The 19,158-nt window shown below is 51.1% G+C and overlaps 1 protein-coding gene across 8 annotated transcripts in view; it reads right to left on the reverse strand.

Annotated features, from left to right (window-relative positions):
- ablim3 (actin binding LIM protein family, member 3) overlaps positions 1 to 19,158 on the reverse strand; it is a 67,294-nt gene that overhangs the window by 18,422 nt on the left and 29,714 nt on the right. For all 8 annotated transcript variants that reach the window (XM_035411124.1, XM_035411125.1, XM_035411130.1 and 5 more), the window contains exons 3-6: positions 11,221 to 11,404; positions 6,134 to 6,249; positions 1,883 to 2,009; positions 1,454 to 1,547 (exon numbers count right to left, since the gene is read on the reverse strand). In XM_035411124.1, coding sequence (XP_035267015.1) covers positions 1,454 to 1,547; positions 1,883 to 2,009; positions 6,134 to 6,249; positions 11,221 to 11,404 — 521 coding nt within the window. The remainder of the gene's footprint in view (positions 1 to 1,453; positions 1,548 to 1,882; positions 2,010 to 6,133; positions 6,250 to 11,220; positions 11,405 to 19,158) is intronic.

Raw genomic sequence — 19,158 nt, forward strand, 5'->3', positions numbered from 1 at the left:
TTTATCGGGCTCTGGCGGTAAACAAACGCGAGCGGGATCGTAGTGGGGGGGGGGGGGGGGCGTGGCGGGGCAGGGCGGGGCTCTCCGCGAGGTTCCTCAGCATCTCTGGGGACAGCATCGTTATTTTTAACGATGTGCCATTAAACCCACAGAGGAGGGACTGCCCTAACGCTCACAGTGCTGTTTATCGCTTCTCACACTCTGACCAGAGGGGGCGCTCTCCCCCCTCTATTTACAACCCTCCCTCTCCCCTCCCTCCATCTACAGCCCTCCCTCTCTTCTCCCCTCCATCTACACCCCTCCCTCTCCTCCCCTCTATCTACACCCCTCCCTCTCTCCTCCCTCCATCTACACCCCTCCCTCTCCTCCCCTCTACCTACACCCCTCCCTCTCTCCTCCCTCCATCTACACCCCTCCCTCTCTCCTCCCTCCATCGCTCTCATTCTCTCTGTCCTTGACCCCATTCTCTCATTCTTTTCCTCCCCATATCTGTCTCAGCAGCCTGTTCTTTTCTTATCTCCTCTCTCTCCCTCTCTCTCTCCTCATTATCTCTCTCTCTCCCCCATTCTCTCTCCCTCTCCCTCCCTCATTCTCTCTTTATCTCTCTCCCCCTCATTGTCTCTCTCTCCTCCATTCTCTCTGTCCCTCTCCCTCTCTCCCTCCCTCATTCTCTCTCTCTCTGTTCCTCTCTGAGAGAGCATGGGAGATGGTAAATCTGTATTACAGAAATACACTCTTATTGCCAAAGCAAAGTGCTTTCCAGAAAGGAACCGTAGAATGAAGTAAACGAAGAGAATGAGTAATAATGAAAAGTTCAATATGCTAAGAATGAATAAAAATAATTTTATTTTCTTGGGAAATTTTGTTTCCAGGGGGCTTGCCAAACTGAGGCGGGATTGGTTCAGAGCACAGGGGAGGAGGAGGAGCTCAACTCTGTAGCAGGTTTGAGAAAACCCTGGGGGCGGGGCCCATTTCCATCTTTTTTTCTCTATGCGTACACACACCCTTGTGTTTACAGAGCACCGATTCGCCCAGGTTCACCTGAGCATTCACCTGAGAACTCTACCTGCCTGAGCCCACAGGTGGGTGGACCCAGCACAGGAGCGGTGATCCCTGGTGGGCTCACACACACCTGCCGTTTCAGAATATTAAAAGCCTGTATGAGGTTTCAGCAGGACAAAAACAACAACCGATAAAACACACAAATAAACCCTCAGCACCCGGTGCAGAGTATCCGAGAGCACACGGCCTGTTTCCGGGAGACAGCCTGTTTCCGGGAGACGGTCTGTTCCCGGGAGACGGTCTGTTTCCGGGAGACGGTCTGTTTCCGGGAGACAGTGTTCATTGACCGGCCGGACTCCTGAATCAGGGGTGTTACTCTGACCCGCCGAACAGCGCCGGTGTTTTTTTCTGTTTTTTTGGCACAAACGTGAAAGTCCGGCGGTCGCCTCACCTCCAGCACGCGCCCGCTGATGTACCTGCAGCAGGTCTCACACTTGATGCCAAACTGGGCGTGGTAGTCCGACTCACAGTACGGGATCCCATCCCTGAAAGAGACCAAAACAGGGTCACAGGTCACAGGTCACAGGTCACAGGCCTCACTCAACACATCAACCAGCAGCGCACTGGTGAACGGTTCGGTCACAATTCAGACTTCTGCACATTATCATTTCACTCATAGGAGATCGTCAATCTTGGCCGACAGACAGGACCATGCTTTGGTTCCTAAGAGAATACACTGTAACGTACAAGGATAAATTTTAGTGTAGAAACTTGGGGAACAGGCTTTAACCACCGGGTACTGGTTAAATGCATGTACAAGACACTGTGCAGGACCCAGGGACAGGAAGTTGGAATGGCCTCTGCAGGAAATGACACGTACTTGCTGATGTACTCCCCCGTGAGAACGATGCCGCACGTCTGACACTTGAAGCAGCTGACGTGCCACTGCTTCTCCAGAGCGAGGAGAGACTGGCCCTGTTTGATCTCTTCCTTACAGCCCGCACAGTCTGCAGGAGAGAGGGGGGAGAGGGGGGAGGGGAGGAGAGGGGAGGCGGGAGAGAGGGGGAGAGAGAGGGGGAGGAGGGAGGGAGAGAGAGAGGAAGTAGGGAGGAGGAGGGAGAGTGGGGGGAGGGAGGGAGAGAGGGAGAGAGAGAGAATGACCTCTAATAACCTTCACAATAGTTCCAAATCGTACTGGAGTGAGAGAACCCATTCCGTTCTGTCAAACACCAGGTACCTGAAATCTCCTGAGACAACAGAACTGCCAAACCTTCCTACCCCCGTCCCCATCCTCCCACCTCCACCTCCACCACCACCTCCACCTCCACCTCCACCACCACCTCCACCTTCACCTCCACCTGTTTTATTTCACACTTTATCCCGTTTTCTCTTTCTAGTACAGGCTCTTCAGACTCTGGTTTGGAGATCTGAAACGGCCAATCCGCGCAGAGCCATTAAACCCCTGCCAAAGCCACGGGGAAGCCCCTCTAAACCGAGCTCCACTCGCCACAAACGCCAATCAAACTCCGCTCGCCACAAGCGCCAATCAAACTCCGCTCGCCACAAACGCCAATCAAACTCCGCTCGCTACAAACGCCAATCAAACTCCGCTCGCCACAAACGCCAATCAAACTCCGCTCGCCACAAACGCCAATCAAACTCCGCTCGCTACAAACGCCAATCAAACTCCTCACAGTTGCTGTAATACAGCGCTCAGGTGGGCTGGCTTTGCTCCAGGACTTCAGCAGCTCAGGAGCGGGGTACATATACACTCACACACAGCCCTCCTGCTGATTGGCTGAGCAGGGCCGTGTGGGGCGGAGCTGGAGCTGGGTGGGAGGTGACCTGGCATAACCACGGCAGCGCAGACCTGGTACGGCGGCTGTAGTAGTGACGGCAGCGGGGGATTCATGGGCAGCGGGTGTAAATGTGCACACACACGCACACACACACACAGATGCAGATACAGTATAAGGGCGTGCACACACACGCACACACACACACAGATGCAGATACAGTATAAGGGCGTGCACACACACGCACACACACACACAGATGCAGATACAGTATAAGGGCGTGCACACACACGCACACACACACACAGATGCAGATACAGTATAAGGGCGTGCACACACACACACACACACACACAGATGCAGATACAGTATAAGGGCGTGCACACACACGCACACACACACACAGATGCAGATACAGTATAAGGGCGTGCACACACACGCACACACACACACAGATGCAGATACAGTATAAGGGCGTGCACACACACGCACACACACACACAGATGCAGATACAGTATAAGGGCGTGCACACACACATACACACACACACAGATGCAGATACAGTATAAGGGCGTGCACACACACATACACACACACACAGATGCAGTATATGAATGCACACGCACACACACACACACACACACACACACACACACAGATACAGTATATGAATGCACACGCACACACACACACACACACAGTGGTGAATGTGCTGACACAGTTCCCCTGCTGGGCTGCTGCTGCCCTCACTCTCGACCCGCAGACAGAGCTCGAGCCCGGGGCCGGATCCTGCTGTGAATCTTACAGAATTATTCATGTCAGGTGTGTTAGCACAGCGAGAAGAGATAAATAACGCTGCTCCCTGACAGAGCAAACAGCGCCGTAAAACACAGAGAAGCGCCGGGTTCATTACAGAACAGTTCCTACAGAACCATTAGTCCAGCTCGGTACCTACAGAACCATCAGTCCAGCTCGGTACCAACAGAACCATCAGTCCAGCTCCACTCAGTACCTACAGAACCATCAGTCCAGCTCGGTACCTACAGAACCATCAGTCCAGCTCCACTCAGTACCTACAGAACCATCAGTCCAGCTCCACTCAGTACCTACAGAACCATCAGTCCAGCTCCACTCAGTACCTACAGAACCATCAGTCCAGCTCCACTCAGTACCTACAGAACCATCAGTCCAGCTCCACTCAGTACCTACAGAACCATCAGTCCAGCTCTGCTCGCTCGCCCACCGCCACTCTCTCACCCCTCTCGAAAGCGTGGGCGAGTTTGCCAACAGGGACTCACAGAGGAGGCAATGAGACTAATCACAGTGATTAGGGCTTGTAATGACACTTGGGGGGGGGGGGGGGGTGCAGGGTGGGTGGCTATCCCACTGTAAACACAAAGTGGACACAGGAGTGTGGCAGGGGGGGTGGTGGGGGGCAGGAGGAACAGTCAGCCCGGCGGACTGATCGTATCCCAGCATCCACTGGGGCTCATCCCTGGGACTGTAACAGTGGACACCTGGGAACACCTGGCTTCAGCTGAACATGCCAAGCGGTGTGGGACAGCTGACCTGCTCTCTGTCTCCCGGCAGCACTGGGGCATGCTGGGAGAGAAACGAGCTGCTGACAACCCCCCCCCCCCCCACACCCCCCCCCCGCCCACAAAGTGCCCTGTTCTAATGTAATGCTCAAATGCTTTAAATGTTGAAAACAGGAAGATGCAGAACTTATTCTGAACCGTGAAAGACTGCGATGAGTCACTGACTGCTCATTCTGACACTTCAGATGTCAGACGATAAGACTCCTCTGCAGAGTTTACTGAGCAGAACAAGGACAAAACGCAGATTTCTCTCCCAGTACCACCTTTCTCTCTTCAGCAATTACTGCATCACAGTGCACAACAAAAACCAGCTTTAAAAAGGATTCACTCTAAACTCAGTGTGAATGCGAACCAGGTCTGTTACACGGGTTCTCACTGTCTAATTCAGATACTGCCTTGACCAGGTACACACACACACACACACACACACACACACACACACAGGTACACACACACACACACACATACACACACACACACACAGGCACACACACACACACACACACACATACACACAGGTACACACGCGCACACACACACACACTTGGACTCCGGGCTGAAAGCCATCTCTCTGTGATCAATGTTTCCCTTTAGGCCTGGACAGAGGGGAATATGGATATAAACTGTGGGCTGAATTCTGTTACACAGGGAACCGCTTCTGACAGGTAGATTTACGAGGTCCCGTTAGAGGATGAGAGCAATTAATGTGGTGTCAGACGTGGTTTTGGCCTCCATACCCCTCCCCCACGCCTCCCCACCCCAAACCACATCCCCTCCCCACCAGCAGCCCCCCCCGCCCCCAGCCAGCAGCAGCCACCCCACCGCCTCTAAATCACTGCTGTCTTTCATGAAGGTAATTGACTAGTGACAGCAAATGAATGGTGTGCCTCTGGGAAATTGAGTTCTTTTCTGGAGGCGCTTGGCCAAAAATCCCACAGCAATTACGGGCTGACGGCTGATTGGCCGCTGACAGCCCACCTGACAGCGACGGCCAATCCATCTTCATCTCCGCTTCAGCACAGCTCTTCTGGGAGCCCAACAGGAGTGGAGCAAAATAAATAATAAAAAAACCCCACAGAAGAAAGTCTTCTGTTCAGACTGTCCAACTGATGTTTTGCTGAACTCTGATTGTGCCCCTTCTGAACAGCTGGTCCAGAGGTGCATCCTCCACACGGACTGGATTCCGAAGAGAACCGTGTGCTTCTGACAGATGAGTATTACTGTTCGCTGATATGGGCGGCGCCATTGACTCAGTCCAGACCTGGGTCAAATACGTGTTTGACCCAGGTCTGACTCAGTCATGTCAGAGCTGCACAGCTGCTTTCAGTGGGAGGGGCACCATTAGGGTTTGCCTCAGCGAAGCAGCCCCTTAATGAGAGAGTATTTCTTTGATCTGTGACATCCTGTAAGGTCAGTGATTCTCTAAAAAAGAGTCTATGTAAGCATAGCGCTGTTACACAGACCATGGAGGAGCAACAGACAGAGATGGAGGGGTGAGGGAGGAGCAACAGACAGAGATAGAGGGGTGAGGGAGGAGAAATAGACAGAGATGGAGGGGTGAGGGAGGGGTGAGGGAGGAGAAATAGACAGAGATGGAGGGGTGAGGGAGGAGAAATAGACAGAGATGGAGGGGTGAGGGAGGATAAATAGACAGAGATGGAGGGGTGAGGGAGGAGAAATAGAAGTGATGGAGGAGGAGGAAGGGTCGGAGCATGTCTGGACCGCGGCAGACTTACGGCTGGGCCCGTGGATTTTGATTGGCTCGCTGGTGCTGACCAAGGTGTGTGAGCACTGCTGACAGATGCAGTCTTTCCCGCTGAACGTGACTCTGTCTCCAATGGGGAAGGGCTTCCTGGAACAGAGAACCAAAACAGCCAATCAGGGCACAGAATGGAAACGGATGCCATGGCAGCATTCCCGTACCCACGACCCATGTGGGTTCACAAGCCACCGACAGACCGGTTACAGCCAGAAATCATGACTTAACCCCAGGCGTGTCCAATTATACCCTGACACACACACCTTCAGAATACTGCCACACACACACACACACACTCACACACACACACACACACTCACACACCTAAACGCAGCTATGTGACCCTAAAGGTTGCTCAGTCCTAATCGGATCAATCCTGAAAATGTCGGATGCGTTTAGCTCACTGGGGCTCAGCCAATTACGGAAGTCACAGAGGGAGCACAGACTTATTTAGGGGCTTATTTAAGCTTTTACTTCCTTACTTACTTCTATTTACTTCCACAGACTCACAACCTCACGATTTCCACATCCTAACCTCAGCACAGACTCAGTCAGTGAGAGAGGACAGACACTGCATCATATGAACGTTAGGCCAGGACGTTCTTAAACAGGTGGAGGTGGGGAGACTTTCTCAGAACTAGAGTAATAAAGAAATCAAATTTATCCCTGAGTCATACAGCCCTACACTTCCTGCCACAGACAGGGTCTTCACTGTCTGCAGAGACACAAAAGCCTCTTTGTGATTAATAAAGATCTGCGTCACATGACACGATCGATAACTTCGTATTTCAAGGAAAAGCCGCAGAGCTGAGAGCAGCACAAAACCATGACAGCGTACTCAAAACCGCCAAAACAGATACACAAAGAAACAGATCCGCAAATCTATACTCCACAAACGCATACATGCACACACACACACACACACACACACACACACACACACACACACACACACACAAACACAGACACAAACACATACATACATAACACACACACACACACACACACAGGCACAAACATAACACACACACACAACCACACACACACACACACACACACACACACACAGACACAAACACACACACACACACTCAAACACACACACATACATAACACACACACACACACACACACACACATACAGACACACACACACACACACACACGCACACTCAAACACACACACATACAGACACACACACACACACACACACACACACACACAGGCACAAACATAACACACACACACAACCACGCACACACACAAACACACACATACATAACACACACACACAACCACACACACACACACACACACACACACACACACACAAACACACACACAGACACAAACACACATACACACACACACACACACACACACACACACACGTGGGAACGAAACATCATTCCAGCGTTTTACTGCCAGAGGAGAGAAATCTGCAATAAAAGACGCCTCTAAATCCCAATTTAGGGAATTGGCGAGAATAATCCCCTTAGTTTCTTTAGTGTTGTGTGTGTAGGAAGACAGACCCCCCCCCCCTCCCCCACGCCCCCCCGGGGAGCTCTGGATCCCTGACAGAGCGCATCTCTCTCCCTCCATCACATGGGTCCCTACAGCACTGAGAGACTAAACACGCACAGCATGCGTGTGTGAGTGTGCGTGTATGTGTGTGTGTGTGTGTGTGAGTGTGTGTGTGTGTGTGTGTGTGTGTGTCTGTATGTGTGAGTGTGCGTGTGTGTGTGTGTGTGTGTGTGTGTGTGTGAGTGTGCATGTATGTGTGTGTGTGTGTGTGTGTGTGTGTCTGTATGTGTGAGTGTGCGTGTGTGTGTGTGTGTGAGTGTGTGTGTGCGTGTGTGTGCTCACACTCTCATCCTCTCACACGCTCGTTCTCCAGAGCGTGGCTCCGCCCCCCCGGTCTCTTCGGGCCGCTCCCCCCCGCTGCCCGAATGGGGCGGGGCTTCTCACAGACGCGCTCTGCCCCGTCAGCGCTTTCTGCGCTTTAAAAATGCACGCTGTTTACATATTTAATGCAGGCCTCCCTCCCCAGGCCCCCCCAGGCCCCCCCAGGCCCCCACAGGCCGAGCTATTCTGGTCTCAGTCTGGCACGCGTCAGAGCGAAGCTCCGGCAGAGCAGCCCGCGCCGGGGAAGAGGAGCAGCGACGCAAAAAAAAAAACAGCGGCGGTATCCGAGCGGTTCCGGTTCTGTGACGGTATCCGAGCAGGGAGTCATCTTTCTCCATCTGTCTGTCAGCCGACAGAATCTGCTGATGGGAGGATACACACAGCCACGGCCAAGAAAACCCCGCGGGACGCTGAAGCATCTTTACTGGCACTGGCACTCTACTATCCCAACAATCCCAGAATGCCCTGCATACAGTCTGCCCCCACTATCATTCATCAAGTGCTCATTGCCCTCAGCTTGCTAGTGGCAAACGGAGAGACAGTTTGATTCAGGGGAGAGGACTCCTCATAAAAACACACAGAAACACACTCAGTGACAGACAGACTGACAGCAAACTGAGGACCAGTGGAGCACTCTGAGGTCCTCAGACAGTTTCACTCATTAATAACAGCACTGGTGAAACGGCAGTGTGTTCTACACTCTCGGAAATGAAGGTGAAGTGGAAGCACATTTTTCTTCTTTAAGGAACAAATTTCTCAAATGTACCCAGGAAGTACAATACTGTTCTTCAATTTGGGTACTAATGCGTACCTATTACAAGTGAAAAAAAGGTACAAATTAATTATGTATAGCTGGCTAGGGGTACAGTTTTATGTACCTAACTGTGACAAACATTCTTTTTCAGAGAGTGTAGCAAAACATGGGATGACCTAAAGGTTTACCAAAATAAATAAGAGCATGTGACCCAGCCAGAGCAGCACTTACCCTAATTAACCTGAGACAGGTGAGCGACGTATCATTCTCACCTGGGTCCTAACCTCCAGCAACCTCCCCAGAAAGCCCAGCCGCCCAGAAAAAGCTCACTGCGATGTCTCAGCGTCAGCCAGGGTCAGCCTTCCATTTTAAAAATGTAATTCCAGGAGCAGAATCTGACAGGGCGCCTCCAGTAATCCGATAACAGTGATTTTTAGGGAGCAGGACAGGAAGTCCAGATTAATGCTCAGAGTTGGACTGCCCGGCCCGGTCACTGCACTCCCCCCCCCCCCCCCCCCGGGCCCCGGTGGGGGTCCCAAGGTCCTCGTGAGTGTGCCACATCTTTATCCTTCTCCTCATCCTCCTCCTTTACCTCGTCAGTCAACACCTCTTGTTTGGGGCCTAATATAGAAACAGCCATTCCCTGACATGCCCCAAAATAGCCGCTCAACTGGTTTCAGCCTTATCGGCTTTACCCTAACCCCCCCCCCCCCCCCCCCACACACACACACACACACACACACACACACACACACCCTGGGAGGGGTGCGGAAGCGGAGCAGAAACAGGGACAGACACTCGGAATGAGCAGGCGACATTACAGCAGGACACCGCCCTGCGCACATGATCCTCTGAACAAGGCCAGCGTTTCACACAACAACCCGAGCCCCAGGCTCACACACACCGAGCCAAAACCACCAACCCAGTTTTCCATTTTTTATATTTTCTTTTTTTCCCATTTTTAAAGGCATTTTAAAGACTGACAAAACTAATTTCTCTCCCCTTCCATGATACAAGCCACAAAATCGGTTCCCTAATTTCAGACGCCTCAACGAGGTCCGCCAAATGTTCTTCTCTTTCAGGAGAGGGAACAACGTTGGGCTCTCTAACCTAGTTTCCAGAGGGGGGGGGGCGGGGGGGGCTGGAAGAGTCAGATTTATCCTGAAATGGCCGGGGAGGAGAAGGCAGATTAATTGCAGGCCGAGCTCAGAGACGGGTTCCGATAGCGGATCTGCTCTCAGGCCTGTATTAGCGGAAGGCAGAGATTCTCATTACGATGAAGCTCCGCAGCCAGGGGTAATTATGCAGGTCTACAGCAGGGGGCAGCAGGGAGCTGGACTCACTGAAACAAACTAGAGCGAGAGGCTCCTATTCATCCTGAACATCATATACTGAGCATGCTGTGTCGTATCCCCCTCCACCCCACACACACACGCACACAGCGTGTACGAACACACACACACACAGCGTGTGTACACACACGCACACAGCGTGTACACATACACACACACAGCGTGCACACATACACACACACACAGTGTGCACACACACACTCACACACACACACACACAGCGTGCACACACACACTCACACACACACACATAGCGTGTACACACACACGCACGCACACAGCGTGTACACACACACACACACAGTGTGCACACACACACGCAAACACACAGCATGCACACACACACACACACACTCACACAGCTTTTAATCAGTTTAATGGAGTGACTTCTTGGCTGCCTTTTCTTCGGCTGGTCCTTTGATGCGTCTTTTACGCGCGTTTTTACTGAGGGCTGTAAATATAAACGTTTTCCTCAGCGCGAGGAAACGAACCAGTCCTTAAAATGCTGGAGTGATCCTCTTAGCTTCATGAAGAGGTTATAACCCCAATAGGAGCCTACATTAAGAGGTTATAATGTGTCAATATAAGAATTTACAACCCTGTGAAATTACACCCTTCCCTTCATTAAGAGGTTATAGCAGATAAATACAAGAATAATATTCAATGAAAAGGTTATATCCCAGTAATATAATAACACTCCACAAAGAAGCAATAACTGTGATATATGATATCCTCCATTACAGAAGTAATGATTCCCAGACAGAAGAAGAAAAAACTCCATGAAGATGTAAAAGTGCTGTCCCATACTGGGACTGGCTGTGATGGGAGGGGGGAGGGGTTAGTTCTGATGTCGGGGGGGGGGGGGGCAGGTTGGGAGTGATTGAGACTGAGTGACTGATTGACAGCTCAGGTGAGTGCGTACCTGCAGACGCTGCAGACGAAGCACTTGGGGTGGTAGGTGCCCCCAAGCGCGGAGACCACCTCCCCACCTGGGACGGGACCGGGGTGGGAGGAGGCTGAGTGACTGATTGACAGCTCAGGTGAGCGCGTACCTGCAGACGCTGCAGACGAAGCACTTGGGGTGGTAGGTGCGGCCCAGCGCGGAGACCACCTCCCCGGTGATGAAGTCGCGGCAGCTGTCGCACCGCGTGCCGTACAGCCGCTGGTAGTCCGTCGTGCAGATGTACTCGCCGTTCTTCTGGAAGAATCCGGAACGCGCCAGATCACAGGCACACACTGCGGGGGGGTCGGGGGGTCGGGGGGTGGGGCGGGGAGGGGGGTCAGGGGGGAGAGAAGGGACATGCGCTGGGTTAGGGGTATCTATACGCAATAAATAAACAATGAAATCCATAGACACATAATGTCATATAGTTCATATGATGCACAACAGAGACTGTCTCAAGGAAATAAATGTTGTTCCAGGTGTGAATGTTTTCAGTTGTACCGGATCCAGAAGGCTGGATTTTATTGTCATGTTATCAACAATATTGTAAATACCGTACACAAATAATATACGCCTAACCCCAATCCGATATGATCAATATGATGAGCAATCGCTCGGTCATAACCCGCACATCCCAGAGAGATTATCAGAACAACGGTCTGGGGGACAGCCTGAACGTCTATTTTTATGAAACTGGGACAAAGTTCCACTGAACCGAGGATTTTCGTTTTTAGCTAAACTGAAATGGTTCCCGAGTTAGCAGCATAGAACATTCCGTTTCACACCTGCAGAGTTCATAAACAGCCCCTTTCACACACGGCTGCCTGGCTAAGTGTGGGGGATACTGCGGGCTATGCCGCCATGCTAACCCGCGCTGAAGCAGCCATGCTAACCCACACTGAAACAGCCATGCTAACCCACACCGAAGCAGCCATGCTAACCCACACTGAAGCAGCCATGCTAACCCGCGCTGAAGCAGCCATGCTAACCCACGCTGAAGCAGCCATGCTAACCCGTGCTGAAGCAGCCATGCTAACCCGTGCTGAAGCAGCCATGCTAACCCACACTGAAGCAGCCATGCTAACCCACACTGAAACAGCCATGCTAACCCGCGCTGAAGCAGCCATGCTAACCCACGCTGAAGCAGCCATGCTAACCCGTGCTGAAGCAGCCATGCTAACCCGTGCTGAAGCAGCCATGCTAACCCGCGCTGAAACAGCCATGCTAACCCACACTGAAGCAGCCATGCTAACCCACACTGAAACAGCCATGCTAACCCACACTGAAGCAGCCATGCTAACCCGTGCTGAAGCAGCCATGCTAACCCACGCTGAAGCAGTCATGCTAACCCGTGCTGAAGCAGCCATGCTAACCCGTGCTGAAGCAGCCATGCTAACCCGCGCTGAAGCAGCCATGCTAACCCACGCTGAAGCAAACGCAGGCGTTTTGAAAATGAATCTGAAAAAGGATTGAAGGGAAAACACTGGGCATGCTTTGTAAATTTCTTCATTAGGGCTAAACCATGCATATCTACAGTCTTCTCTTCCTCCGCTTGAGTCACCCAGCCATCCTTTCACTGTATGTACCCATCACTTTATGGGGACGTACCCTTCCCAAAAAAGTGCTCAGAACAAGCAGAGGAGTAATTCACATGAGCAGAGGAGTAATTCACATGAGCTGCAGGTGAGTTGCCTAGGAGACACGCTGTGACCTCCACCTGCAGAACACTGGAGAACGAACAACCAAGGACAGTGCGGATATCCAGAGCACTGATGGGCACATAAACATACATGTGCAACAAGCTACACGCACCTTTCTAAAACGATTTAAATATCTTATCGGGACATTTAGAACCAGCTAACTACTTAACCTTCCCATTTTGTATCACCATTAAATGTGTTGTTTCAAGATCACGAATAAGCATAGATTGAACTAATCTTGATTTTTCCTGGACTGCACTAATGAAATCAAACATATAAACCTTTTTGACCATCTTTGCCCACCTTCCAGACAGTTAATTTAATCCCGCCCACACAGAGTGCGGATCCCGGGCGGATCCCCTTACGGTCCGAACACCAGGGGAACGGCACAGAGGGCCTAGAGTCACTGTGGGCTGCTGGGATTGGAGCAGAGAGCGCTGGAGTCAGAGGCAGGTCACACTGCGACACGCTCAGCCTAGGCGGCTCCTGCATGTCAACATGGCGAGACGTTCTGCTTTACGACGTTCTCACCGTAACCGAGAGTCTGCTCGCTGTTTATCCCAGAGTCTGACTTCATCAGGTCTTCACTGCCAGAAGAATAAAACTTAATCTCCAAATAAAATAAATTAACGCAGAACTATGTGTGTTACAGAAGAATACCGACGTAACGGCATAATTAATATTAAGCAGAGCTTTATTTACGGGCTTTATTTCATCCAGAAAAACATACCAGTAAACAAACAGATGTGATCAATCAGATCAATCTCACTAAAACCCTGATATTCAGCAGATTGGATGATTTTATGCGTGTGTGTTTGACCTCTGAGGAACTTTGGCTAGCAGGGTTTTCCAGGCTCCTTATCTAGGCCAGCACGCTAAGGAAGGGGAGTTTCTCCAGCGAGGTTTGGCTCAGGCTGAGGCGGGTTTTTACAGCCTAATGCTGCGTGAGAAATTACTGAAGGGTAAGAATATGAGGAAATCCCACAATGCACCACTTTATCACGAGACCGCTGGATAAGCTGGTGAAAAAAAAAAAAAAACTTTTTAAACAGAGTCTGCTGCAGAAACACAAATACCCCCCGAGCCAGCCAGTCCTACAGAAATAAGAAATAATCCAACAGCAATGGGCACTTTGGGGGGGGGGGGGGGGGTGGTGGTTGTGGGGGTTCTTGTGATCGATGTTTTAAACTCCACTGAGCTGTGCCTGTATAGAATCTGCTGAAACTCTCCTCCACCCACACGACAAAGAGAAGAACATCACTTTCAGTGGGAGGAGAGAGAGATAGAGAGAGAGGGCAAAAGATAAAGAGAAAGAGAGAGATGGATGTAGATAGAGAGAAGGAGAGAAAAAGAGAAAGACTGCTTGTGTGTGTGTGTGAGGGAGCCAGAGTTCTAAGCATGCAAACCATAAACCACAACATGCTCACATTGCATTTCAAAAATCCTAAAATATAACTGAAGTTAGCTCACCACAAATCAAAAAAAAACCCCAGGAACTGTGCAGAGTATGAAATTTAATACGGTATGGAAAAATGGAGAGTAGCAGACGCGTTCCTCCTCTTTGGGAAGCTGCTTGTGCTGCTTCTGCGATAGCATTAGACAGCAGCGCTATCTGTGCTGCTCCAGATCAACCCATAAGGTCTATTAATGAAAAAAAGCCTGCATTATTTATGATGTAATAATGCACATGACAGCTTTAATGGGCTCTCAAGGGTGTCTCTGTGTGTGTGTGTGTGTGTGTGTGTGTGTGAGAGACTCTGTGTGTGTGTGTGTGTGTGTGTGCATGTACGTGTGTTGTTGAGTATGTGAGCCCACGTGTGATTATGTCTAAAGTTAAAGCAGTGATGTCTGGGCCTCACAGGCCATTAAGCCACAGTGAGAGCCATTACAGCGTTCTACAGTACGCTCACAGGGCGTCTGGTTACAGCCAATCAGCACCCGGCCTGCCTCACGTCCGCTTGCCCTCTCGCTCCTATCCCAGCAGCCCCCAGTCTAAGCGCAGAGCGCGGCGCGACTCAGAGCACACGCTCCTGATCAGATTCTCCACCTTCGCTGCTCCCACAGACAGACGCAGGAGCACAGCAGTACACCGGTGAGCTCTGGGGATGACCTCAGACCAGCACCGTGTGACCCGCACAACCGGCCAATCAATGGCCCCCGTGGAGAGGAAAGACCCTGGCGAGACTCGCTCGCTCTCAGCATCTGGCAGTGGGTCAGTCTACTGGCCGGCGGAACGCAGGGGAGGAGGACGCGTGTTTTACAGATCTGAAATCTGACACCGCTTTCCAACTGTTCTGGAGTGAGCAACTCTACGACACAAACGCATCCGTTTAAGGGCAGACACGCACACTCTCGTTTAAAAAAAAAACATGTTTCAGCACAAAAACCGCTTCAGTCTTTCAGTCTAACAGGGACATTGTGTTTTAATCAGACCATCTGCTGTAAAGTAATGCATTTAATCTGCCTCTCAGCTGCAGCGTCTAACAAAGGCATCGGCCTGCGCCTCCAGCATCCGCACAGAATCCAATTTGCTCTTCGGAATCATTTTCCCCCCAAAGACTTATTCAGAAGCAGAGCACTGCACGGTCCTTAAGTGGATTGCATGTAATTAGCGTGAAACGCGTGCGTGTTGATGATAATGGCGCTGGGGGGGGGGGGGGGGGGGGGGGGGTGGAGGGGGTTCAGGGGGAGGGGGGGGGGAGGCGGGGCTACAAAGCTGGGTGGATGGGAGGGGCTTCCCCTTCCTCAGTTGCCATAGGAAACCTGGTTTCCCTAGAGACAACAGGGTCCCATGCGAGAGGATGTCAGAGACTGAGGTGCTGTGTGTGTGTGTGTGAGTGTGTGTGTCTGTGTGTGTGAGTGTGTGTGTGTGCGTCTGTGTTTGTGTGAGTGTGTGTGCGTGTGTGTGTGTGCATGTGCCCGTGTGTGTGCATGTGTGTGTGTGTGCATGCATGTGTGTGTGTGTGCATGTGTGTATGTGTGTGTGTGTGTGTGTGTGTGTCTGTGTGTGCATGTGTGTCTGTGTGTGTGTGTGTGTGTGTGTGTGTGCATGTGTGTGTGTGTGTGTGTATGTGTCTGTGTGTGTGTGTGTGTGTGTATGTGTGTGTGTGTGTGTATGTGCCTGTGTGTGTGTGTATAGTCAGTCCAGTCAGCAGCGTGATGAGACCCCTGCATCTGCTCGTCTCATTTACAATCAGACAAAATACACACGTCACAGTCCTCACTGCTCTCCTCCTCTCAGCACTGTCTCTGGTCCTGTCCTACAGAGCAGAAAGAGAAACAGCAACTTATCAAACTCTCACCCTTGCGATCCATTAGCAAACTCCTGTCTCCTGCAACGTATTATCCAACAAACTCCTGCAATCTTTTATCAAACTCCTGCAATCTATTAACAAACCTTCCAGACATGTAATCTATTATCAAACAAACTACCGCAATCTATTATCAAACCTTCCAGACATGTAATCTATTATCAAACAAACTACCTCAATCTATTATCAAACATTCCTCACCTGTAATCTATTATCAAACAAACGACTGAGCTACAAACCACAGGTATACAGAGCACATGCAGTGCAGGTGTTCAGAGTGTACAGGTACTTTCCCTCTATGTTAGCTCCTCCCCTCTCTGTCAGCTCCTCCCCTCTCTGTCAGCTCCTCCCCTCTCTGTCAGCTCCTCCCCTCTCTGTCAGCTCCTCCCCTCTCTGTCAGCTCACCACCACACGCTTTAAATCTGAGCTTCCATGTGTCGTTTCATTAACCTCGCTAATGGCGCTTCTGCAGTGAGACGCAGTCTCTTCCCCCATTGGTCCGCTGGCCCACCCCAGGCCTCACACACAGGAACACCGCCATTCGCCATCGGGGCTGCTTCTGAAGCAGAACCACACAGGAGAGTGACCCAGATCCCCCCCCAGATCCCCCCCCCAGACTGGGCCAGCTGCACACAGACACCCCTGCCTTTCACGTATTGAATGCTTATTTAAAAAAAAAAAAAAAGATAGACCCTGATTCCAGGCTTATAAAAATATATACATTGTTAAGACACATGATTGCTTACCACCCCAGGTACAGTTCTTAGAACTGAAATTGCAGCTTCATTTAAAAAACAAAATGGAGGCAATTTTGTACAACTGCTTTCTGGATGTTTGGTGAAGACTTTCATCACATCAAAATGAGTGTCCATTTATGTCCAGGAAAAAAGGCCCCATCTCTCTCTCTTTCCTGGCTCCCTTTGTCTTTTCTCTTCTCCCCATTTCCTTATTTTTCTTCTCCTTTCTCTTTTCTTCCCCTTTCCTGCCTATATCTCTGTGCTCCCCATCTTTCTCCTTCTCTCTCTCCCTACCTCCCTGCCTCTCTCTCTCTTCCTCTCTCTCTGCTCCCCTTCTCTCCCTCTCTTTCTCCCTCTCTGTGCACATCTGTCCCTTTATCACAGTGTGTGCCGGTGACTAAGGGCTCATAAAAGCCAGCGGAACCCCCCATTCAGGGCCCCCCCATCCAGGGCCCGTTGCCCCCACACCCCCGCCCCCCCCATCCAGGGCCTGCCACCCCTAAACCCCCCCCCACCCCCTGTCCGGCCGGGCCCTGCAGTTCAAACCCCGCAGATTACAGAGTAAATCACCCAGATAAGGCCGTAAATAGAGGCTTCAGCACGGCCTGCAGACCGACTCTACCCTGGGGTCATTAAATCTACACTGGGGGGCGGGGGGGGGGGGGTATTATGTATTTATCAGCAGCTAACAGACACTATTAAAATTATGCATGGCAGGACGTCTCTGCACCCCTCCCCAATACCAGCACACAATGCCATCATTTCACTGCCCTTTGTGTACCAGCTCTCTGTGACCCTGGGACAGCAGGCCTGTCTGTCTGTCTATCTGTCTGTCTGTCTGTCTCCATGTCTTTCTGTCTGTCTGTCTGTCTGTCTGCCTGTCTGTCTGTCTGTCTCCATGTCTTTCTGTCTGTCTGTCTGTCTGTCTGCCTGTCTGCATGTCTGTCTGTCTGTCTGCATGTCTGCCTGTCTGTCTGCATGTCTGCCTGTCTGTCTGCCTGTCTGCTTGTCTGTCTGTCTGTCTGTCTGTCTGCCTGCCTGTCTGTCTGTCTGTCTGTCTGTCTGTCTGCATGTCTGCCTGTCTGTCTGCATGTCTGCCTGTCTGTCTGCCTGTCTGCTTGTCTGTCTGTCTGTCTGTCTGTCTGCCTGCCTGTCTGTCTGTCTGTCTGTCTGTCTGTCTGCATGTCTGTCTGTCTGTCTGTCTGCCTCTCTGTGTGTCTGTCTGTCTGTCTGCTGATGGGAGATTACTCTGACTAATTGGCTACCATTTTACAGCCTCCCCCAGCACTCAGACTGAATACTTAACACTGGATCACTGCCATGCTTCTGTTTACAGACCAAACACAAACATCCCAGTGCATCCATTCTGCACACGCTCTTATCCAGAATGACTTACACAATGGGAGCATGTGACAGATTTCACCAGATTAACAAGAGGAGCAGGGCCAGAGCTGGCTATAGCACTCCCAGACCAGTGAGTGCAGCATCCCTACAGCAGTAATACACACTCCCAGACCAGTGAGTGCAGCATCCCTACAGCAGTAATACACACTCCCAGACCAGTGAGTGTAACATCCCTACAGCAGTAATACACACTCCCAGACCAGTGAGTGTAACATCCCTACAGCAGTAATACACACTCCCAGACCAGTGAGTGCAGCATCCCTACAGCAGTAATACACACTCCCAGACCAGTGAGTGCAGCATCCCCACAGCAGTAATACACACTCCCAGACCAGTGAGTGCAGCATCCCTACAGCAGTAATACACACTCCCAGACCAGTGAGAGCAGCATCCCTACAGCAGTAATACACACTCCCAGACCAGTGAGTGCAGCATCCCTACAGCAGTAATACACACTCCCAGACCAGTGAGTGCAGCATCCCTACAGCAGTAATACACACTCCCAGACCAGTGAGTGCAGCATCCCTACAGCAGTAATACACATTAACTCTGCTAACTAAGAACCACAGCACACATTCAAAACACACAGATGACATCCATAACCAGCTCTAACAGGGGAAACATGAAGCCATATTCAATGATTCCACAGCCCTGACCACTTCTGGAAGTTTGTTCCACCTCACGCACGCACATGCACACAAATGCACACAGGCAAGCATGCACACGCACATACAAGACCCACACACACACACACACACACACACACACGCATAGAAACATAACATTTGACTTGTGGATAAAGCTGTGTAGTCACTGTAATCACACACAAACCGATCTGGTTTTTCGCTGTTGTGCGAGATTTGAGACGGGGACACCAGCGCTGCGTCTCTGTGCA

Source organism: Anguilla anguilla, chromosome 3 (assembly GCF_013347855.1).
Source record: "Anguilla anguilla isolate fAngAng1 chromosome 3, fAngAng1.pri, whole genome shotgun sequence".
Lineage (NCBI taxonomy): Eukaryota > Metazoa > Chordata > Actinopteri > Anguilliformes > Anguillidae > Anguilla > Anguilla anguilla.